At 40.1% G+C, this 17806-nt stretch overlaps 1 protein-coding gene across 2 annotated transcripts in view; it reads left to right on the top strand.

Annotated features, from left to right (window-relative positions):
* The window catches only part of MAP3K7CL (MAP3K7 C-terminal like), a 44410-nt gene that overhangs the window by 11336 nt on the left and 15268 nt on the right, over positions 1-17806 (top strand). For both annotated transcript variants that reach the window (XM_012764479.2, XM_012764478.2), the window contains exons 3-4: positions 3223-3284; positions 13677-13792. In XM_012764479.2, the coding sequence (XP_012619933.1) occupies positions 3223-3284; positions 13677-13792 (178 nt within the window). The remainder of the gene's footprint in view (positions 1-3222; positions 3285-13676; positions 13793-17806) is intronic.

Below are 17806 nucleotides of genomic sequence, written 5' to 3'. Positions count from 1 at the left end.
TAGAGTTTCAGTCCCTGTCTTGCACATGATAGGCATTCCATAAATATTTGGTAAATAAATTTTAATAAAAATGTACTTATACTATGATTTTGTGCCATTATAAATATATCTAGTAACTATTCTTTTTCTTTTTTTAAAAAAAGGTAAATTTGCTAGGAGGTCTCTTGCACAGCTACTGTACAATCTACTTTGTGCTTCTGGAATTGTCCAAATAAACTTAACTGCTCTCAGGAACTCTGATCTAGTATCACTGTCAAAATGTTTTACAACGATTCGGCCAAATGTTTGTGGAACAGCTGTGCTACTAGTCTGCCTGAGTCATTTTCCTTCTTTCCTTTTGGCCCAATCCTGTGATTCATCATCCTGCTTTTAGAATATTTGCCTATTTTTAACACCAGTCAAAGAAGGCAGCCACTGTTTGAAAGTAAACACACCACACATCAACTTGGGGCAGCTTTGTAAGCAGCCTCACAAGCCCTGAAATTTCTGGCTGGTTGGGATGCCAGCAAAACCAGATGGCATCAAGCAGTGAAATACAGGCCTGGCTCTCAGACTCGGTAGTCTCCCTACATCTGTCCTTGGTTTTCTTGTTTCCGCTGCTATTTCCTGCTTGGCTTAATCCAACTCGATCCGTTCTTTAACAAAAAAGTCTTACTTTTTAAATTTTGCTTTCTAAAACATCCACTGTATGTTGGTATCTGTGTTAATCAATTAGACTTTCATTTCAACTCAATGAGTCCAATCTTAAGCCTTCCTTTATCTGCAAAATTATGAGTATGGTCACATGAATGGGATGTGGCATGGTGTGACTATAAATGAAGTAGATTTTCACAACGGGCCTCATTAATTCTGGGTCATACCAGTCGTTTACTATTACATTACCATACTAAAGTAAATGAATAACTTTATTTTTCTTTTTTTATAATTAAGCAGGAAGGAGTGTGACTTCACAGGGGCAAGGTAGATTAAGTCTCAGGAAGGCTTGGGTTCCATTCCTGGCTGTCTCCTAGAATTCCAGAATGTCCTATCTGCTCTCATCCTTTACAGAAGTGGTTTCTCCTTCCAACAGGTGCCTGCTCGCCTATAATTCGTAGTGTTGGGAAGCCAAAGTATAATATGCTTCTATTTACCTGTGCCAAGTCATTCTGGCTTTGTACCCAACGAGCTAAAATAATCATGATGTCTAGGTCATTGAAATTGTACATAAATAAATTTAAATGCACTTGAGACAAAAATCAGTTTTACAAAGTATAGGTTTTACAATGAAGGTTACTTCTAAGGGGTCAATTGTCACAAGTTCATATTTCTACCTTTTGGCCAATTCTTTGCAAATGGTGGGGTAGGTTTAAAAAAACCACAGTAATTGGCAGAATATGTCACTTCTAGTCTGAGTGTTCAAAGGGCCTAGGAGGGGTGATTGGGTCTCGTTTTTGCTGAAGACTGTCCTCCAGCCTGCAGCAAAGGTCTTGGGAAATTTGTCAGTTTCTACTTTCTCTAGAAAGCTAAAGTTAAGTGTCAGTGAACTTGTGGACATGCATTGTCTGGCACTGGTGCGGGTACAAAATGGATTCAAATTTGGTGATATATTGTCATTGTTTTAAGGCACTTTTAAATGGGAGTATTATTATACTACTATTAACTAAAATATGCCAGAGGCTATTAAATGACATGACCCTTGAGGTATTTGGCAGAGGTTAATACCACTCTTGTTTGAATTATCTATCTGGTGATTGTGTTTGGTGGCTTCAAATTCCTTGTGTACTGCATCTTATTCTGGACTGGACTGTCAGAGAATTGGGAAAGGATACTTATTTCTGCATTGTATATGGCCTGTATCACTTGCTTTAGTTCAGAAGAACATACTTTTTTTTTTGAGACAGAATCTCGCTCTCTTGCCCGGGCTAGAGTGCAGGGCCATAAAACTAGCTCACTGTAACCTCAAACTCCTGGGCTCAAGCAATCAATCCTCCTGCCTCAGCCTCCTGAGTAGCTGGGACTACAGGCATATACCACCACGCCTGACTAATTTTTTCTTTTTTCTTTAGTAGAGATGGGGTCTTGCTCTTGCTCAGGCTGGTCTCGAACTCCTGAGCTGAAGCAATCCTCCCTCTCCAGCCTCCCAGAATGCTAGGATTACAGGCGTGAGCCATTGTGTCTGGCCAAGAACATCAGTTTTTATCAACGAGTTTGGTTTTCATAGTGAGAACATAAAACCATTATCTTTCCTTGCTTTATTATAATTTAAAATAGCTTTGGTTTTTGTAAATTGTCTTTTTAGCTTGTGTTTTGTCTGTGTCCCGTATCTGTGTATGTACCTGTGTGTGTACGGGGGTGGGGGGGCCCTCAGAGCAGAGTCTTCCTGGAGATACAGAGGTTCTGCTCACAAACGGTCTGTCCCCTAGCATCAGGGCTGGGTCAGCAGTATGTTCTTGAAGGGATTTGGGGATGACTTGGATATTTTAGGCCACATTTCTGTCAGGTTTCCTCGAATGCTTCTGAGAACTGCACCTTTTGATCCAGCAACAGCTGCCCTATTGCCGGCCAGTCACCCTCAGCGCTTGCTCAGGAGGCTCTTCAAGGCTCTCTGGGCTCCGCTCTCCTGTAACAAAGCTGTGAATTCTGTCTCAGGTTGAGGGCGTTGCCTGGTGCACTGGGGAGAAATGCCCTGTTTGGGTTGCTGCCTGTTACCCGCTGTAACCCAGAATGAGTTTCTGCTTAACTGCCCGTGAGTGGTAGTTTGTGGTAAGAGCAGAGGGCAAAACCATCAAAACTTGCGGCATTTGGAGTCATTCAGAGCAGAAGGAATGCTTCTGTTTTTCACTCACTTGTTCTTTTGTCTCATTGACGTTCGTCTGTCTATCTCATTAACACCTTGTTAAGAATTTTCCTGTATATCATATTTTTTGGTTTGGCCAATGCAGGAGTAGTGAAAGACAAGCCGTCCTTCTTAATTGGAAAGCTCCCAGACTGGGCATTTGAGGATTCTGGTATTTGTTTACAAAATTTTGGTCAGGCCAACGAAGCTCTCCATGCTTCTGTGTGTACAGAAAATGAGCAAAATTGTCTGATATGTTCTGTCTGTCCCCAACTAAAGTGATTAAAATACCCGAAACAGTGTATACTGACGGTTTTACTATGTGGGTTTAAGGATGGTTGCAGCAGGGTAACTCTCATGAGAGAAAGGACTCTGTAGTGAACAATCATTTTATTTTCATGTTTTAGATGATACACCTCCTGAAGATTCCATTCCTTTGGTCTTTCCAGAATTAGACCAGCAGCTCCAGGTAAGGATTTTTCTCAAGTCTCTCTTATTTCCTCCTTAGTGTCGCAAAGTACAGTGAGCTGGGAAGCGTCCTGAGAGAGACTGACCTGGACACAGAGTGGTGGGCTTTTAAATCATCAAGGCTCACATCTCTAGAGCTCCAAAGTCAGGCAGAAGCTCTCATGGAGTGCCCCTGTCTGGGTATCTGACTATGACACTGGGACATCAGGTGCTTATACCATAAATTAGCTTCTATTTTTAAGGAGACCCAGAGCCTGGGAAAAGGGCTGGTCTCTGCTTTCCTTTGCTATGGATGTCCCTGGGCCATTGCAATTTTGGCTCTGTTTGGAGTTTGTGATTTAGTGATAAACTCTGCAGAGAAAATCTGTCATGTTTGCCAAGACTTTGGAATAATCTTCCTTTCTCTACCCCCTGCCCCTTTCCCAGTTCTGCCAACTTTTTTTTTTTTTGAGACAGAGTCTCTCTTTGTTGTCCAGGCTAGAGTGAGTGCCATGGCGTCAGCCTAGCTCACAGCAACCTCAAACTCCTGGGCTCAAGCAATCCTCCTGCCTCAGTCTCCCAAGTAGCTGGGACTACAGGCATGCGCCACCATGCCTGGCTACTTTTTTCTATATATATTAGTTAGCCAATTGATTTCTTTCTATTTATAGTAGAGACGGGGTCTCGCTCTTGCTCAGGCTGGTTTCGAACTCCTGACCTTGAGCAATCCACCTGCCTCGGCCTCCCCGAGTGCTAGGATTATAGGCGTGAGCCACTGCACCTGGCCCCAACTTTTAATGGAGTATAATTATTTTAAGTTAAACCTTCTGAAAACTGTTTGGTTTGACCCCTGAGAAAAATATTTTGGGTACATGGTTCCTGGATTATCTATCAAAAGATATCCTATTTTAACACATCAGAATTATTTGAAAGGAACTAATTTGTGACATTTTAATTTTCTTTAGGTGGTATATGGTGATTCCAGGCAAAGATGGCTTTAGGAGGAGGTTCTGTCTAAAATACCTGGATCCTGGCCTTGGGTCAGCCATTCCCTTGAGTACTGAACTTTGCAGTCACATTTAGACAAGTCTAATAGGGGTCTTGCATCTTGTACATACACATTTTGCTTGGCTGCCTCCTCCCTGCCCCTAGCTAAATAGTGCTTTTGAAAGCCTATAGGAGAGGTTTTCAACCTCCAGTTCCCAACAGGCCTGGCCATTCCCTGTTGTCTTATAACCAGAGCTTTTCCCATTTGTGGGTATGCCTGATGTCCTAAAGTCATTTGAGTTTGGGACCCCTGTTCCTGGACAGCCCTCGATAGAGGTGGGAAGAACCAAGAATGAGCCCTTGCGCAGCCCAAGATGGTGTTCCTTTTGATTTACTTCAGTTCTTTATCTCAGTATCCAGTGCACTGAGTTAAAAACCTGGAAGCAACTAGGTTGGGTTTCGTTTCAAGAGCTGGTGCTCTATTATTGGGGCAGTCTCTAAAAATCAATCCAGGGCAACTCAGGTGTGACCTGGACTTTTAGAGGAGCCCTTATTGTCACCTCCATAGATGTCCTGGGCATTGTCATGGCTCTCCAACAGAAAGCCAACTCACTCAACAGAGCAGCATCTTTATAGTCATGTAGGTATCACTGAAGACTGCGTAGGAGGTGGGAGGGTTATAATGATCGCCACCTAGCTGTCGAAGACAGCTCTGTCATCCCCTAAAATTTCTTCCCTGGCTATCAGCCATCTATCTCATCTCCCTCTTTTCCTGTCCCTCAGATAGGGTCTTCAACTCAACTTTCCTGCTTTCTGATGTCTAACCGTAACTCTCCGCTTCCCTGCCCCTACCGGCATCTCTTCTTTGCAGCAGGGAGAACTATTCAGCCCTCTTTCTCTGCATTTCCTTCCGGCCTGCTTACACTGCACGTGAAGTTCCTCACTTAGCTTCTGTCTGTGCTGCTGGTGGTGTAGTTGGGATTGTGAAATAATAACTATTTTTCTCCCAGTCACAGTTTTTTTTTTCCTTCCTTTATTTTACTGTCACCTCCAAGCTGTTTTATTATCATAGAAATTAGATGAAAGTAAGGAGTAAGCATGTTTTGAAAATAAAGCAGTGAAAGCATATTGAGGTTCTTGTTCCCCTATCAAATTATGGATCATTCATTTGTATTGGAAAAAACATTTTTTCTTTTGGGAACTTTAATGGTCTTCCCTGGCTTGTGGATCATCTTCTGCAGGATTCACAGCACCTCTGGCAATTATCCAGATAATTTTTCTGTTAAAGCATCGCTAGTTCCATTTGAATTTTATAGCTTTAATTCCATTTGACGTATATTAGAAATTGTCTGTTTAATTATTTCACTCCAGTGAGACTCTCTTATCTTCATTGATCTTTAATGAGTTAGGCAGTTGAGAGGATGGTTTTTGGCTCAGGGGTTTTGATTTTCCCCCCCCCCAACATATGGTATTACTTTACCTCTTCAGGAACACAGAGAATGTTACTAGCATTACAACTAAAAGCACGTAAGTGCTTGTTTATTGAGTAAAGGGTATGCGTGAGTTTGTTCCAAACATTTACCAGTTGTGAAGACATTTGGTCAGGTTTGCCTCTGCGAGAGCTGTTAATTCGGTACTCCAGGGCATGAGTGACTAAAAAGCAAGACGGTGGGAGTTGGGAGAAGGAAGCTGACATAGAAAATGACATCTGAAAGCATATTCTTCTTTCTGTGCTTAGCCTAAGCACATACATCTGAGCCATCCTGCAGCAGGAAGTCTCTGCATTGAAAGCAATGAAAATGCTTTATGCACAAAAGGAACAACCATTGGGTTGTGGCAACCTCGAGGTTGCCACAATTAGCTTGAGAATGAACTGACTCTTGATTACTTCTATTGGGGTCTTATAAGTGTACCTAGTGAAAAATAAATGTTGCCAGGTGATTATTGCCAGCCCTACTCTCTGCAAACCCTCAGGTTTAAATCCCACCAACTCACACTGAGTACCCACTAGGCAAGGGGTGTTTTCCTACGTATGATCTCATTTGATCCTTGCAATAATTATGCAAGCCAACTGTTTTGTCTCCATTTTGTACATAAGAAACTTGAGGTCAAATTTTGGCCTAAATGAATTTGCTATTCCCTTCTTTCTCTTGGACTGTATGGGCTGCTTAAATTGCTTTGATAGGTGGATTTTTTGTTTATTTCTAGTTTACAAGGTTGCTATAATGTAGTTGTAGAATAATCTAATAGAATCTCTTCTGACTTTCTGATATCCATTATGCATTCTTTGGTCATTTACAAAACATGGCTATAAAATATCTGTTTGGTAGACACTCTATTACCAATTTGACCCTCAAGATTTTTCTGTTGCTTTGCCAAGAACTTGGACATGTTTGAGCATGTAATTTGTGGTGCTTCTATTTTCACATAAGCCAAAAAAAGCCTTGTGCAAGAATAGCAGTGACAAACATTTCCCTTGATGTCTCTATTAATGCAAAATGTTGGGCAAGACCTCAGGGTAAGGTAGGTGTGAAAATGAACATCTCTTTATGATGTTCATTTGTGGGCCTTGGAGCTCCACCCAGGGGCAGGTGGAAGGTTAATTCTATTTTGTGCAGATTCCTTTCTTGGGACTAGGTTTCTAAATTCCCTGTGCCCATCTGGGACAGTATTTTGGTAGAGCTAATTTAGACCACAGTCTGAAAAAAGGAGGCCCAATTATATGTCCACTTCTAAGAACTAATGAAAAATCATTACTTTTCTTTAGGTTTCAGCTTCCTTCTATCTGAAAAAGAAGTCATGATTGACCTCTTTCTCTCTCTGTTCTGAAAGATCAATGGAATCCTGGTATGGTCCCAGGATTTGGGTCAAGACCAAGACTTTCTTACAGCTTAAGCATGTTGCTATGTTTTGGGAACCATGGTTTGGCTTATACGTGATTCAAAGCTATGCTATAATGTGGTCTTAACTGTACTGGGATGAGAAATATGTTTTTATAATCAGATGGAGGACATGATAAGAAGTAGCTTGGAATAGACATCCTAATGAGAATCACAATGACTGGAGCATGGGCATCAGCATTAGCTTGGCCTATATTTACATCTCAGCTAGTTTTGTGATTTCAGGAATGTTATTTACTCTCTCACTTTTCTAAACCTCGAAGTGGAGATAATAACAGTCTCACACTGTTGTTAGAATTTAATATGGTAATGAGCAGATCTAGCACAGTTACTTGGTAAAATAATTACTCAATTAATGTAAATTTCCTTTGCTGGTAAAATTATTTGTTGAGTGATATATTTGAAAACAAGTAATTTATTTTTATTTGTGTAACATGAAATGAAAGAAGCATTTCCTGGGATTTTTGAGTTAGGGATAGAGGTTCTTCTTTTCATTAAGCCAAGGTGTTTAGAAAACAATATGACTTTTTTTTCATTTTTTTTTTTTTTTTTACCAAATTGAGCAATAGCCTCAATCCCTCCTAAAGTCCTCCCATCTAATCTGAGATGACAGTGACAGGTGTCTCTGTGGTACACACTGAACTTGCCTTTTCTCAGACAGAGTCTGATAAGTCCAGAAACTGATGTCACCTCCACAAATAAACAATTCCGTAGCTTCAGTTGTTTATCATAATATCTTGTTATCCAAGCAGCCTCTCCAGAAACATCTTTTAAATTTTGTATTGGTATATTGCTTGATATCTGGGAAATGAAAATGGTAGAAAATGAAGTCTTAGCATTCCAGGATTCTGCTACACTGGTCTTCAATACCTCTCTGGAAATGTGATAAAGAAAAAATACTCTTATAGAAAGTAATGAAAATAGCTGACATTTTCTCTTTCGTACACATGTTGAAAAGTATCTTATACTGTAGTTCTTTGGCTGTTGTGACCACACAGAAAACATATATGGATACTTTGAAGCTTTACAGTAGTACCTTTAATTTTTTTTTTTTTTTAGAAGCTCAAGGTTATTAGGGTATGGCTTGTTAGAAAAACTTGGCACACTCTTGAGTTCTCTCTTCCTTTTATATTGCTTACGTCAATAGAAATGACTTAAATATATTTTAGTCTAATGTTATATGATATATAAGTTATGTTGTATAATTACCAGTCCTTACTTGGACCATAATATAGATGCTATAGAAATATCAGTTCTTAAAATATTTTAAAAATATTTAAAATTCTGAGATAAAGGAGTTTTTAAATATCAGAATTAGCCTGGACTATGCTTTTCTCCCAGTTTTAGCAAAATTTTTTTTTTTTTTTTTTTGTGGGTTTTGCTACAGAAGTATTTTTTTTTTTTTTTTTTGAGACAGAGTCTCACTTTGTTGCCCAGGCTAGAGTGAGTGCTGTGGCGTCAGCCTCGCTCACAGTAACCTCAATCTCCTGGGCTCAAGCGATCCTTCTGCCTCAGCCTCCCGAGTAGCTGGGACTACAGGCATGTGCCACCATGCCCGGCTAATTTTTTTGTATATATATTAGTTGGCCAATTAATTTCTTTCTATTTATAGTAGAGACGGGGTCTCGCTCTTGCTCAGGCTGGTTTTGAACTCCTGACCTTGAGCAATCCACCCGCCTCGGCCTCCCAGAGAGCTAGGATTACAGGCGTGAGCCACCGCGCCCGGCCTAGCAAAAATTTTTAACAAGCAAAAATTAAAATGCTTGTTAATTTTAAGCCATTAAATTGCAACACAAATTTAAATGACACTCCCATCTTCCCCCAAAATAGGTAACACTGAGAATCAAGGAATAAATACAAGTCTGCTCAGCGACTGTAGAATGTTTAGCTTCCTAAATATAGCTTCTGTGTGGGAAGCTGGGATAGGAAAATTAAATTCTTACATTTCTAAAGTGGATGGGGCCAGTAGTATTCAAAGAAGCCAAGTAGAAAACGGAAACGCTTAAGCTGGCTTTGCCCCTTGCTGAGGGATGCTTGGCTGAGTCCTTTCCCACGGGGCCTTTTCCAGAGAACAGAATCCACTTCAGGAGGAGCTTGCTATGAACCCATGGCTCTGGCAGAGAGCAGAGATGGTATGGTGTGGCTCAAGCCAGCATTCTTGGAACGAGACCCTGCGGTTTCTCTCTTACTTCATCTTGTTAAATCGGTCCTGATGATTGGGATGGTTACCAGAGATAGCAGCTCTCTTGCACTGCCATGTAATTTAAAGCCCTTGCAAGACCCATTCTCAGGCAGCAGAGGGAGGAGTCGGAGATGGAGGAAAGAGGGTGAGGAGGAAGTGTCCCCTCCTGGTCTCTGATCTCATCCCAGCCCCAGTGTGTGCCTTGGAAGAATGTGTTTCAAAGCTGGCTTGAGGTGCTGTTAGGAGAATGTCTTAATTTAGCTTCCTTAGAACCGGCTGTGTCGTATAGTAGCAAAGCAGATACGGTAGCATTGAGTGCGTCTGGAAGGCTGTTTGTGTGATCACACGGAATTTGTGCTCTAGTATGTTGAGAATACCTTTCATTTTTTAAAAACATAACTATCTTTGGATTCCTTTTCTTTGGAATGCAGTATTTCATTGTTTAAGTAAGAATGTGGGATAAATGTATCCAAAGTGTGGGAGGAAGTAGCGTAGTTTATGGAGACAATAACAAGAGGGTTTTCTCCTCTTGATGTGAAAAGATATTAACCATCAACACGAAGAGTTTATTTATTGCTCATCCATTCCCTGCATGGGATTATAACTACAAAAAACTCTTTGACAAGAATAGTCAAAATCAAGCAATGAGAATTGAACTACTTTTAGTAGCAATGGGAAGTGCTACTTTTATGCCAACAAGTTAATACATGTTTTTCATCTGGTTACCACAGGCATTCTTTAAAATATTTTTCAGTTTTTAATTTGAACGCATGTTATGTAAACCCATGTATAGCTGATTAATTCATGATTGAATGAATTAATGTGTTTTAGGTGTCACATTACTTAAGCCTACTGGTAGCTCCATTTTAAAACTGGCAGCCTGATTCTTTTGCTTGAATTTTAGGAATCTATTTCCTCAAACAGAAGCTTTTATTCAATGAACACTGCTGGTCATAAATTATCTCTTATTTTGAGGGGTTATAAGGGGATAAGAGAGAATCTCCCTCAGCAAGGATCTGATGATACTATACACATACACATATTCTATCATAAAGCAATGAAAGTTTTGTATGTCATACAAAATGACACATCTCATTTTTCCATAATTCCATTCTTTATATTCGCTATAAAACCTACATTTCTTAACACTTTTATTCATCAGAATTCTTATTGGGATGAGAACCATATGGATTAAAACAAATTCTTCGCTCAGTTTCCTGGGCTGGGGTAAATGTCCAGTGATGTCAACTGTCTTCTAAGGACAGTGGGTCCTGCTGACTAGAAGACACCTTGATTTGTCCAGTGATGTTTGGGGTTAGCAGTAATTGGCTCAGGATTATAAAGGGGTAAGACATTTGAAGTTCCCTGGAGAGAACTTTGGGAAAGAGAGAAAGGTTAGGTACACGTGGAGTGAGCCTCTGATAGGGAACCCTGGTAGCATGGCTTTCGAAGATGGGCTGGTGCAGCCGGAAAGTCTAATGAGCTTTTTTTTTTTTTTTTTTGCATTAACTTTTTTTTTTATTTTGTCAAAAATGCATAAAGTAAAATTTCTCATCTTAACCATTTCTAAGTATACATTTCGGTAATATAAATATATTCGAATTGTTGTGCAACCATTCTCCAGACCTTTTTCATCTTTCAAAACAGAAGCTCTATACCCATTAAACAACAACCCCTCAGTTGTTCCTTCCTTCAGCCTCTGTCAACTAATGAGGGAATTTTACAATGTTATGGTGAGTTGTGCAATATGACCTCCCTCATTTCTTAAAAGAAGGGAAATCTATATTGCTCGTTAATGTTTCATGCAAATTGGGAGAACTTGAAATGGTGCTGAGTTATATGTCAGGTTGGGGTGAAGAAAGGGCTTTCAGGCTCTAGGGGCTGAAATGACACGTGAAAACTTTATACTCCATGAAACACTGTACATTAAGTATTTTTGGCTTATTCTTTTTTAATTAGCACTTTTTTATTGTGGGCAATCTTGACAATATTATGTATAGCTAGTATCTTCCTCCTGCTAAGAGCATACGAGGACACCGAATATATCCTGAAATACATACTGCCTACCCCCATGTGTCCTTAGCAGCATGATCACACTCCCTATATGTAATAATATCCTCAAATTTCCCACAATTAAGAAGTGCCAATAAAAACAGAACAAATGAAAAAAATTTCCCACTTAATAAAAAACATTGCAGGGTGCAAGATAAAGGGGGAAAAGAGGCCTCTCTCTTCTTTAGAAAATTATACATGCAATTTTTCTATTTTCCTTTTTAATTCTAGCAGCAAAGGACATTTCTCCCTGTACATCGCTGCTCTCATCTGTATTCTCTGAAGCATGCAAATCCTTCTTAAGCAGAGTTCTGGAATCTTTTGTCTATCATATAGCTAACTATGCTGAATTTGTGGCTCAGGTACCTACAGGTGGCAAGTTCTGTACTGAACTCTTGTTCGAATCGAGAACAGCCTGTGGGGTGTTCACAAGGACAGGACACGATGTGTAAAGTCTTAGAGCCTTCCAGGAAGCAAATCCTTTAACAGGGTACAGATGATTTAACAGCTTGGCTACAGTGCCCAGGATAAATTGCTTTCATTCCCCTTACTGTTATACCTGGTCATTTGCCAGTGTAACAGGTGAAATCTGGTGAGTGGGTGACGATTTCTGGGACATAGTCTGGAAGAGCCAGGAATTCTGAATTCCTTTGGCAACAGTTTTATCGCATGGGGCGAATTACATTACAGTACCACTGTGCACGATTTTTCAATTTAATTCCACATAGAAAGGGATAATGGTTCCAAAAGGCTGAGTTTATGCTGTGAGTGTGTTCATGGGGCAGCAGGGAAAGATGCTACATAATAGGATTATTATTAGATTTTTCATGAATTAGGACACAACAGATGTTCCACAGGAAAGTAAATTTAATTCAAATCTATTTAGAATTTTATTTCCTTTAGAACATCTCAGAGGCCTCATGATAAATACGAAGGGTCATCTTATCTATTAGTCAGACAATAAACTTTATTGAATTTTTATTACATCCTGGGTGAGATCACTAAATGTGACACCCACAGAAATCTGTGTCCTTGAAGAATATAATGAGAGGAGGAACAAAGAATAAGAAACTCAGTAGCTCTAATTTTCCAAATATAAAATTAGTGAGAATATGACCTGATCAAATATGTGGTTTATATATACGTGTGTGTGTCTATATATATAGACTATTATGAAGAAAGAATTAGACTGAAGAGCCTATTGAACAATGAGCTGATACTTCTCATTTTTCTTTTTTTTTGGAGAGATACAGGGGGGAAGTCATTCTCTTGAAATTCTATATTTTTATTTTATTTTTTATTGAAGCATATTTATGAGGGTACAAATGTTTAGGTTACGTGTGTTGCCTTTCCTCCTCCCCCCCCCCCCTAGTCACAGCTGCAAGTGTGTCCATCTTCCAGATTGTGTGCATGACACTCATTATGTCTCAGATTTTATATAATTTTTTTTCTATAAATAATTGAAAAGGGTGATTAAAAATGTCTTTAAAGACTATTGTGTTCCTAAAAGTAGTACTTTTAATCACATGTTGCTAAGCTAGACAGAATAATAAACTCAGGGAAAACTAGTTTAAAAATACTAGTTTAAAAATAATTTAAAAATAATTCCTAGAAGTAGGATTTTCACCATGTTGTGGTCAGAAAGGTTTGCATTCTGGCCTTTGTTTCTTTCATGGGTGGGAGAAAAGGAGAGACATGAACCCATGTTCTCTTTGGCCTCACATGTTAACGAGCATTGTTTTATTTTGGGTTAGACCTTTTAGACAGGTTCGTGAATCCTTGCAAGCATTATTTCTGGCTCAGCATCTTTCTTTAGGTTGGATGCATTTCTCAGAAGAAAGCCTTTCTTCTCCACTCTGCAAAATAAATTATGCCTCTGAGCTACAGGAACAGAAAGCAAGGGTAATTGAGACAGACAACTGAAATATTTCCCCACTGCTGCCCTTCTCTAAAGCAGAGTTTAATATATCTGGGGAGAATTGCAGAAACCTTAGGAGTCTTATTTTTACTCCAATACGTGGCAGGGATCGTCATGACATGCAATGGGTTCCAGGGCTCTGGCTCAGGCCTGAGATGCCCATGAATGATACTGGGAGATGAACATGGGCAGTATCCATCCACCTCTCTATTTCCAGTCAAATGGAATCAGCAGAACTCTGTTGAACGCGGATTGACAAAGCTGTTCTCATGTAAAAAAATATCCCTCTAAAGAACATCAACAGAGCAAAATGTTTGTTAATTTATTCTGATGCAAAAATAATGGACTGATTTCTTCTTGTTGTTGTTTGTGCAGCCTCTGCCACCTTGTCATGACTCCGTGGAATCCATGCAGGTGTTCAAACAGCACTGCCAAATAGCAGAAGAATACCATGAGGTCAAGAAAGAAATCGCCCTGCTGGAGGAACGGAAGTAAGTACTTTCCCCTTGAGCACTCTCACCTCTGAGCACTTCTCACTGGCCACTGGGCAAGCACTGGGGTGGTGTGCAGGGCGTAGGCTGAGCGCAGGGGTGGGAGGGTGCGGAGGGGATTATAGAAATGGTCCAAATGTTGCTGCTGGAGATGAAGTGCTTTGCTTTACAGAATATTGAAAGGGATAGCAGGAGTGCTTCCTACTAAAAACCTAATTATTTTTAATAAAAGACTTTAGTCCAGGAAATTAAAAGTGCCCAAGTACCGCCCAGAGCCACACTGTGTTCTCTGCGAATGTGCCCAGAGGCCCCAGAGCACTGTGGCTTGGGGCAAATTTTAATTAATGCTTAAATGATGGAGTTCCTACGTCAAGTGAGAAAGCCATTGAGATAGCTCTTTGGAATAATATAGATGTATTAGTTGACTAGCTGCATTTTATAGTCTGAGTAAGTTTTTGTCTTAATGGATTCTGTTACCACTATAGTTCTGCTGTAGGGAATTATACAGTTCTATTAATTAAAGCACTCTAATCTTACTCACTCACAACTTTTTGTTTCAGAATCCATCCTTTTAATTGCACTTGATTCTGCTGATGTCTACCCCAGTGACTCCCATTCTTTTATACTTTCTAAGCTTCAGATAAGACACCTTTCCTTCATAGTACTGGCCAGTTTGTACTTATACATTTATTAGGGAGATCTTTTTATTACTATTCGCATCTCCTACTAAGTGGTAAGTGCCACAAAAACACAGATAGTCAGGTGTTGCTCAACATTAGATTCTTGGAGCCTGGTATGATACATGGCACCTAGAGGTGGAATAAATTTTTCTGTTTTTGAGACAGGATCTCACTCTGTTGCCCAGGCTAGAGTTCAGTGATGTGATCATAGCTCACTGCAACCTCAAAGTTCTGGGCTTGAGCCTCCTGCCTTAGCCTCCCAAGTAGCTGGGACTACAGGTACACACCACCACATCCAGCTAATTTTTTCAATTTTTTGTAGAGATGGGATCTTGATCTTGCTCAGGCTGGTCTCTAACTCCTGACCTACAGCAATCCTTCCTCATTGGCCTCCCAAAGTGCTAGGATTACAGGCATGAGCTACTGCGTTCAGCCTGAATAAATTATTGTTGAATGCATGAAACATATTGTGATTCTTTAACTTTCTATTTTTTCTCCTCTTTCTTTTTTTTTTTTCTTTTTCTTTTTTTTTGTTTTTTGAGACAGAGTCTCACTTCTGTTGCCCAGGCTAGAGTGCCATGGCATCAGCTTAGCTTACAGCAACCTCAAGTTCCTGGGCTCAAGTGATCCTCCTGCTTCAGCCTCCCGAGTAGCTGGGACTACAGGCATATGCCACCATGCCTGGCTATTTTTTTTATGTATATATTTATTTTTAGTTAGCCAATTAACTAATTTCTTTCTATTTATAGTAGAGATGGGCTCTCGCTCTTTCTCAGGCTGGTCTTGCACTCCTGATCTTGAGCAATCCACCTGCCTCGGCCTCCCAGAGTGCTAGGATTACAGGCATGAGCCACCGCGCCCGGCCTCCCCTTTCTTTCACTTGAGTGAAAGAATATTTCACTGATATATATTTAGTACTTATTTTTTAAATTAAAGTAAGTGAAATATATTTTGTCTTAAGAAACTTATGAAATTCTTAAAACTCTTTTGAGACTCCCAGGATGGTGGTTAGACAGTATAACACGGTTGTGGCCAATAGAGATTTTGGGGCCACACTTTCGTAAGATCTCAGCATATTACAAACCCTTTCTTACTTACTTGCTCTGCCATGCTTCAAACGTAAAATTGTACCTAGACTTTTGGTTATAGGGGACTGAAAGATGCTTACTCAGAGATCAGAAACACAACTTTTCCCTCATCTGAGAGTTTCTTTTTGGTCTAAGAATTCTGATAAGTTGCTTGGAATACTCAGAATATATGTTTATACAAAGTCTGAGTCCTAAAAAAATTTCATAAAGGAATTGAAGAAGATTAATAACTTGACCAACATTGAAGTGAAAGGAGGGTTTATATGATCAGCATCTTGTGAATGTGTCTTCATGTGTGTGTTTGTGTGTGTGTGTTTGTGAAGTGTGGTGATGTGATATAAAACCCCCCAGTAATTCTGTCTCTGTTTGTAAACTCTTCAGATTGAAGGTACTGAAGGACTTTGTTATTAAAATTAACTTCATGTGTGGCCTTCTTCTTTTTTTTTTTGGTAACACAAGACTTATGCAATAAATTATATGTTCTATAAATTTATGTTTTTGTATGTTGCTTTGAAAAATATGATAGGATAATGACATGAGAGTAACTCATAGCTGGCCTTTGAAACATATTCTTTCTGCTTGCTTTGAGAGCAATGATAACTTTGGTTACCACTGTTCCTGGCCTCTACGTGGAGGTTTTTATCAGGTTCTTGTTATTCACTGGGAAAAGAATTTCAGGTTGCACCATGTAAGCCAAGCTTTTGTTGAAAGTGAAAGTACACTTTCAGGGAAGAGAGTGAGCAGGCTCAAAGGGAGCAGCTGCACTGGGAGGTGGTGGTTTCAGATATTTTATAGTTTTGATAATTGAGGGAGGAATATTCAGGGCAAGTGGTTGGCTTTCACTAAGAATTCAGGTTCTAATTTCTAGAATTAGGTTCTCTCCCATTTTGTATTTCATATGTCTGCCTCAGAACTGTTATGGTGATTTCAAGGGCAGAGAAATTTTAAAACCACAATGTAAATGATATTGTAATTAGCCAAAGTTCATGTAAGGTGACAGAGATAGCTGACAAGTGAGTTGAAGCTGGTTCTTGCCCATGATTTTCATCCTCTTTTGTTTAAGGTTGTTTACTTCAACACCTGCACTGATCTTCAAGCCCCTGCATCCAGTCTCAGCCCTGTCTCCTACTCTCCTACTCTCACATTTCCCTATTTAAGAGATTTGGGCCCTTGTAATCTTATAAAGGAGGCTGAGATCCATCTTCTGAAGCTGCTTCCTGCTCCTAAGGGGTGTTGACCTTACCTATGGGCACCAGAGTCTCTTACATCTTGTTCTGTATGTATTGATGGGACTGGTGTCAGGGTGTGGGCTGTATGGCACCTCACCATGGTGGGAGAGACCTTCAGGGCCCTCAGCATGATCAGGTGGCTGCCAGTATAAAGAATAAACTGCCCAATCAAGGAGATTTTGATAGTCTCTTTCTTCATCTCTCTGAAGAGAAATGGGGTGGAGCCCTTGGACTGTCATGACAACCCAAAAGGCAAGAGATTTTAAAAGTTTAATAATACAAGGAGAGAAAAGGAAAGCAAGAATCAGGATAATAAAGGGGACTATAAAGGTCCTAGTCAGGACCATAGCATTTGTCTAAAAGTAGGCCACTGGGGGGATAGTTTGTTCCATATGTCAGAAGCTGTATCTGACTGTCCCTTTTGATTATAGTTGGGCACCCATTCAGCTGCCTTGTAAACTTCCTGTGAATTTATAGAGGCGTGGCCAGTGGTATTAATCCCAGTACAACAGGAGGAGTTTAATGCAGTGAAGACCGTGCCTTTGGTGGGCCAGTACATAATCTAATCCTCTGCAGTTTTCTAAAACTAAATCTGCAAGTGAATTGAGGAAGACTGTCGGCTGGTTTATTGCATTTCAATGATTATAAATGGTGGTTTCTAAGGGGGAGGTGATATTGTTGAGGATGGTCTCAGGGTAGATAAAACCGCCCCAAGGGGCAAGTAGTCAGACTGTGCCTACTTCTCCAACCATTATTAGGCCAATGGCCCTTGTAGTCCAGGTGGTATTCAGTCTATAAAAGCTTGGATTTTGCCTCGTGTTGGGTATCCTAGAGTGTGTTCCCTGGTATGCAAAGTATTTTCTAGGCAGGGGTAGGCAAGGCCTGGGGGATGCCTGGCGGATGCCAATGGATGAATGTCAGACTTCTAGGGGCACATTGCCAAACTGGCTGGCTCTTGTTAAGGGTATGTATTAGTTGGGCCTATCAAGGATGTGAATTATTGGCATTACAGGGGAA

Source organism: Microcebus murinus, chromosome 1, assembly GCF_040939455.1.
Source record: "Microcebus murinus isolate Inina chromosome 1, M.murinus_Inina_mat1.0, whole genome shotgun sequence".
Classification (NCBI taxonomy): domain Eukaryota; kingdom Metazoa; phylum Chordata; class Mammalia; order Primates; family Cheirogaleidae; genus Microcebus; species Microcebus murinus.
Note: the sequence above shows the minus strand (reverse complement) of the source record. Positions and strands in the feature narration are given on the sequence as shown.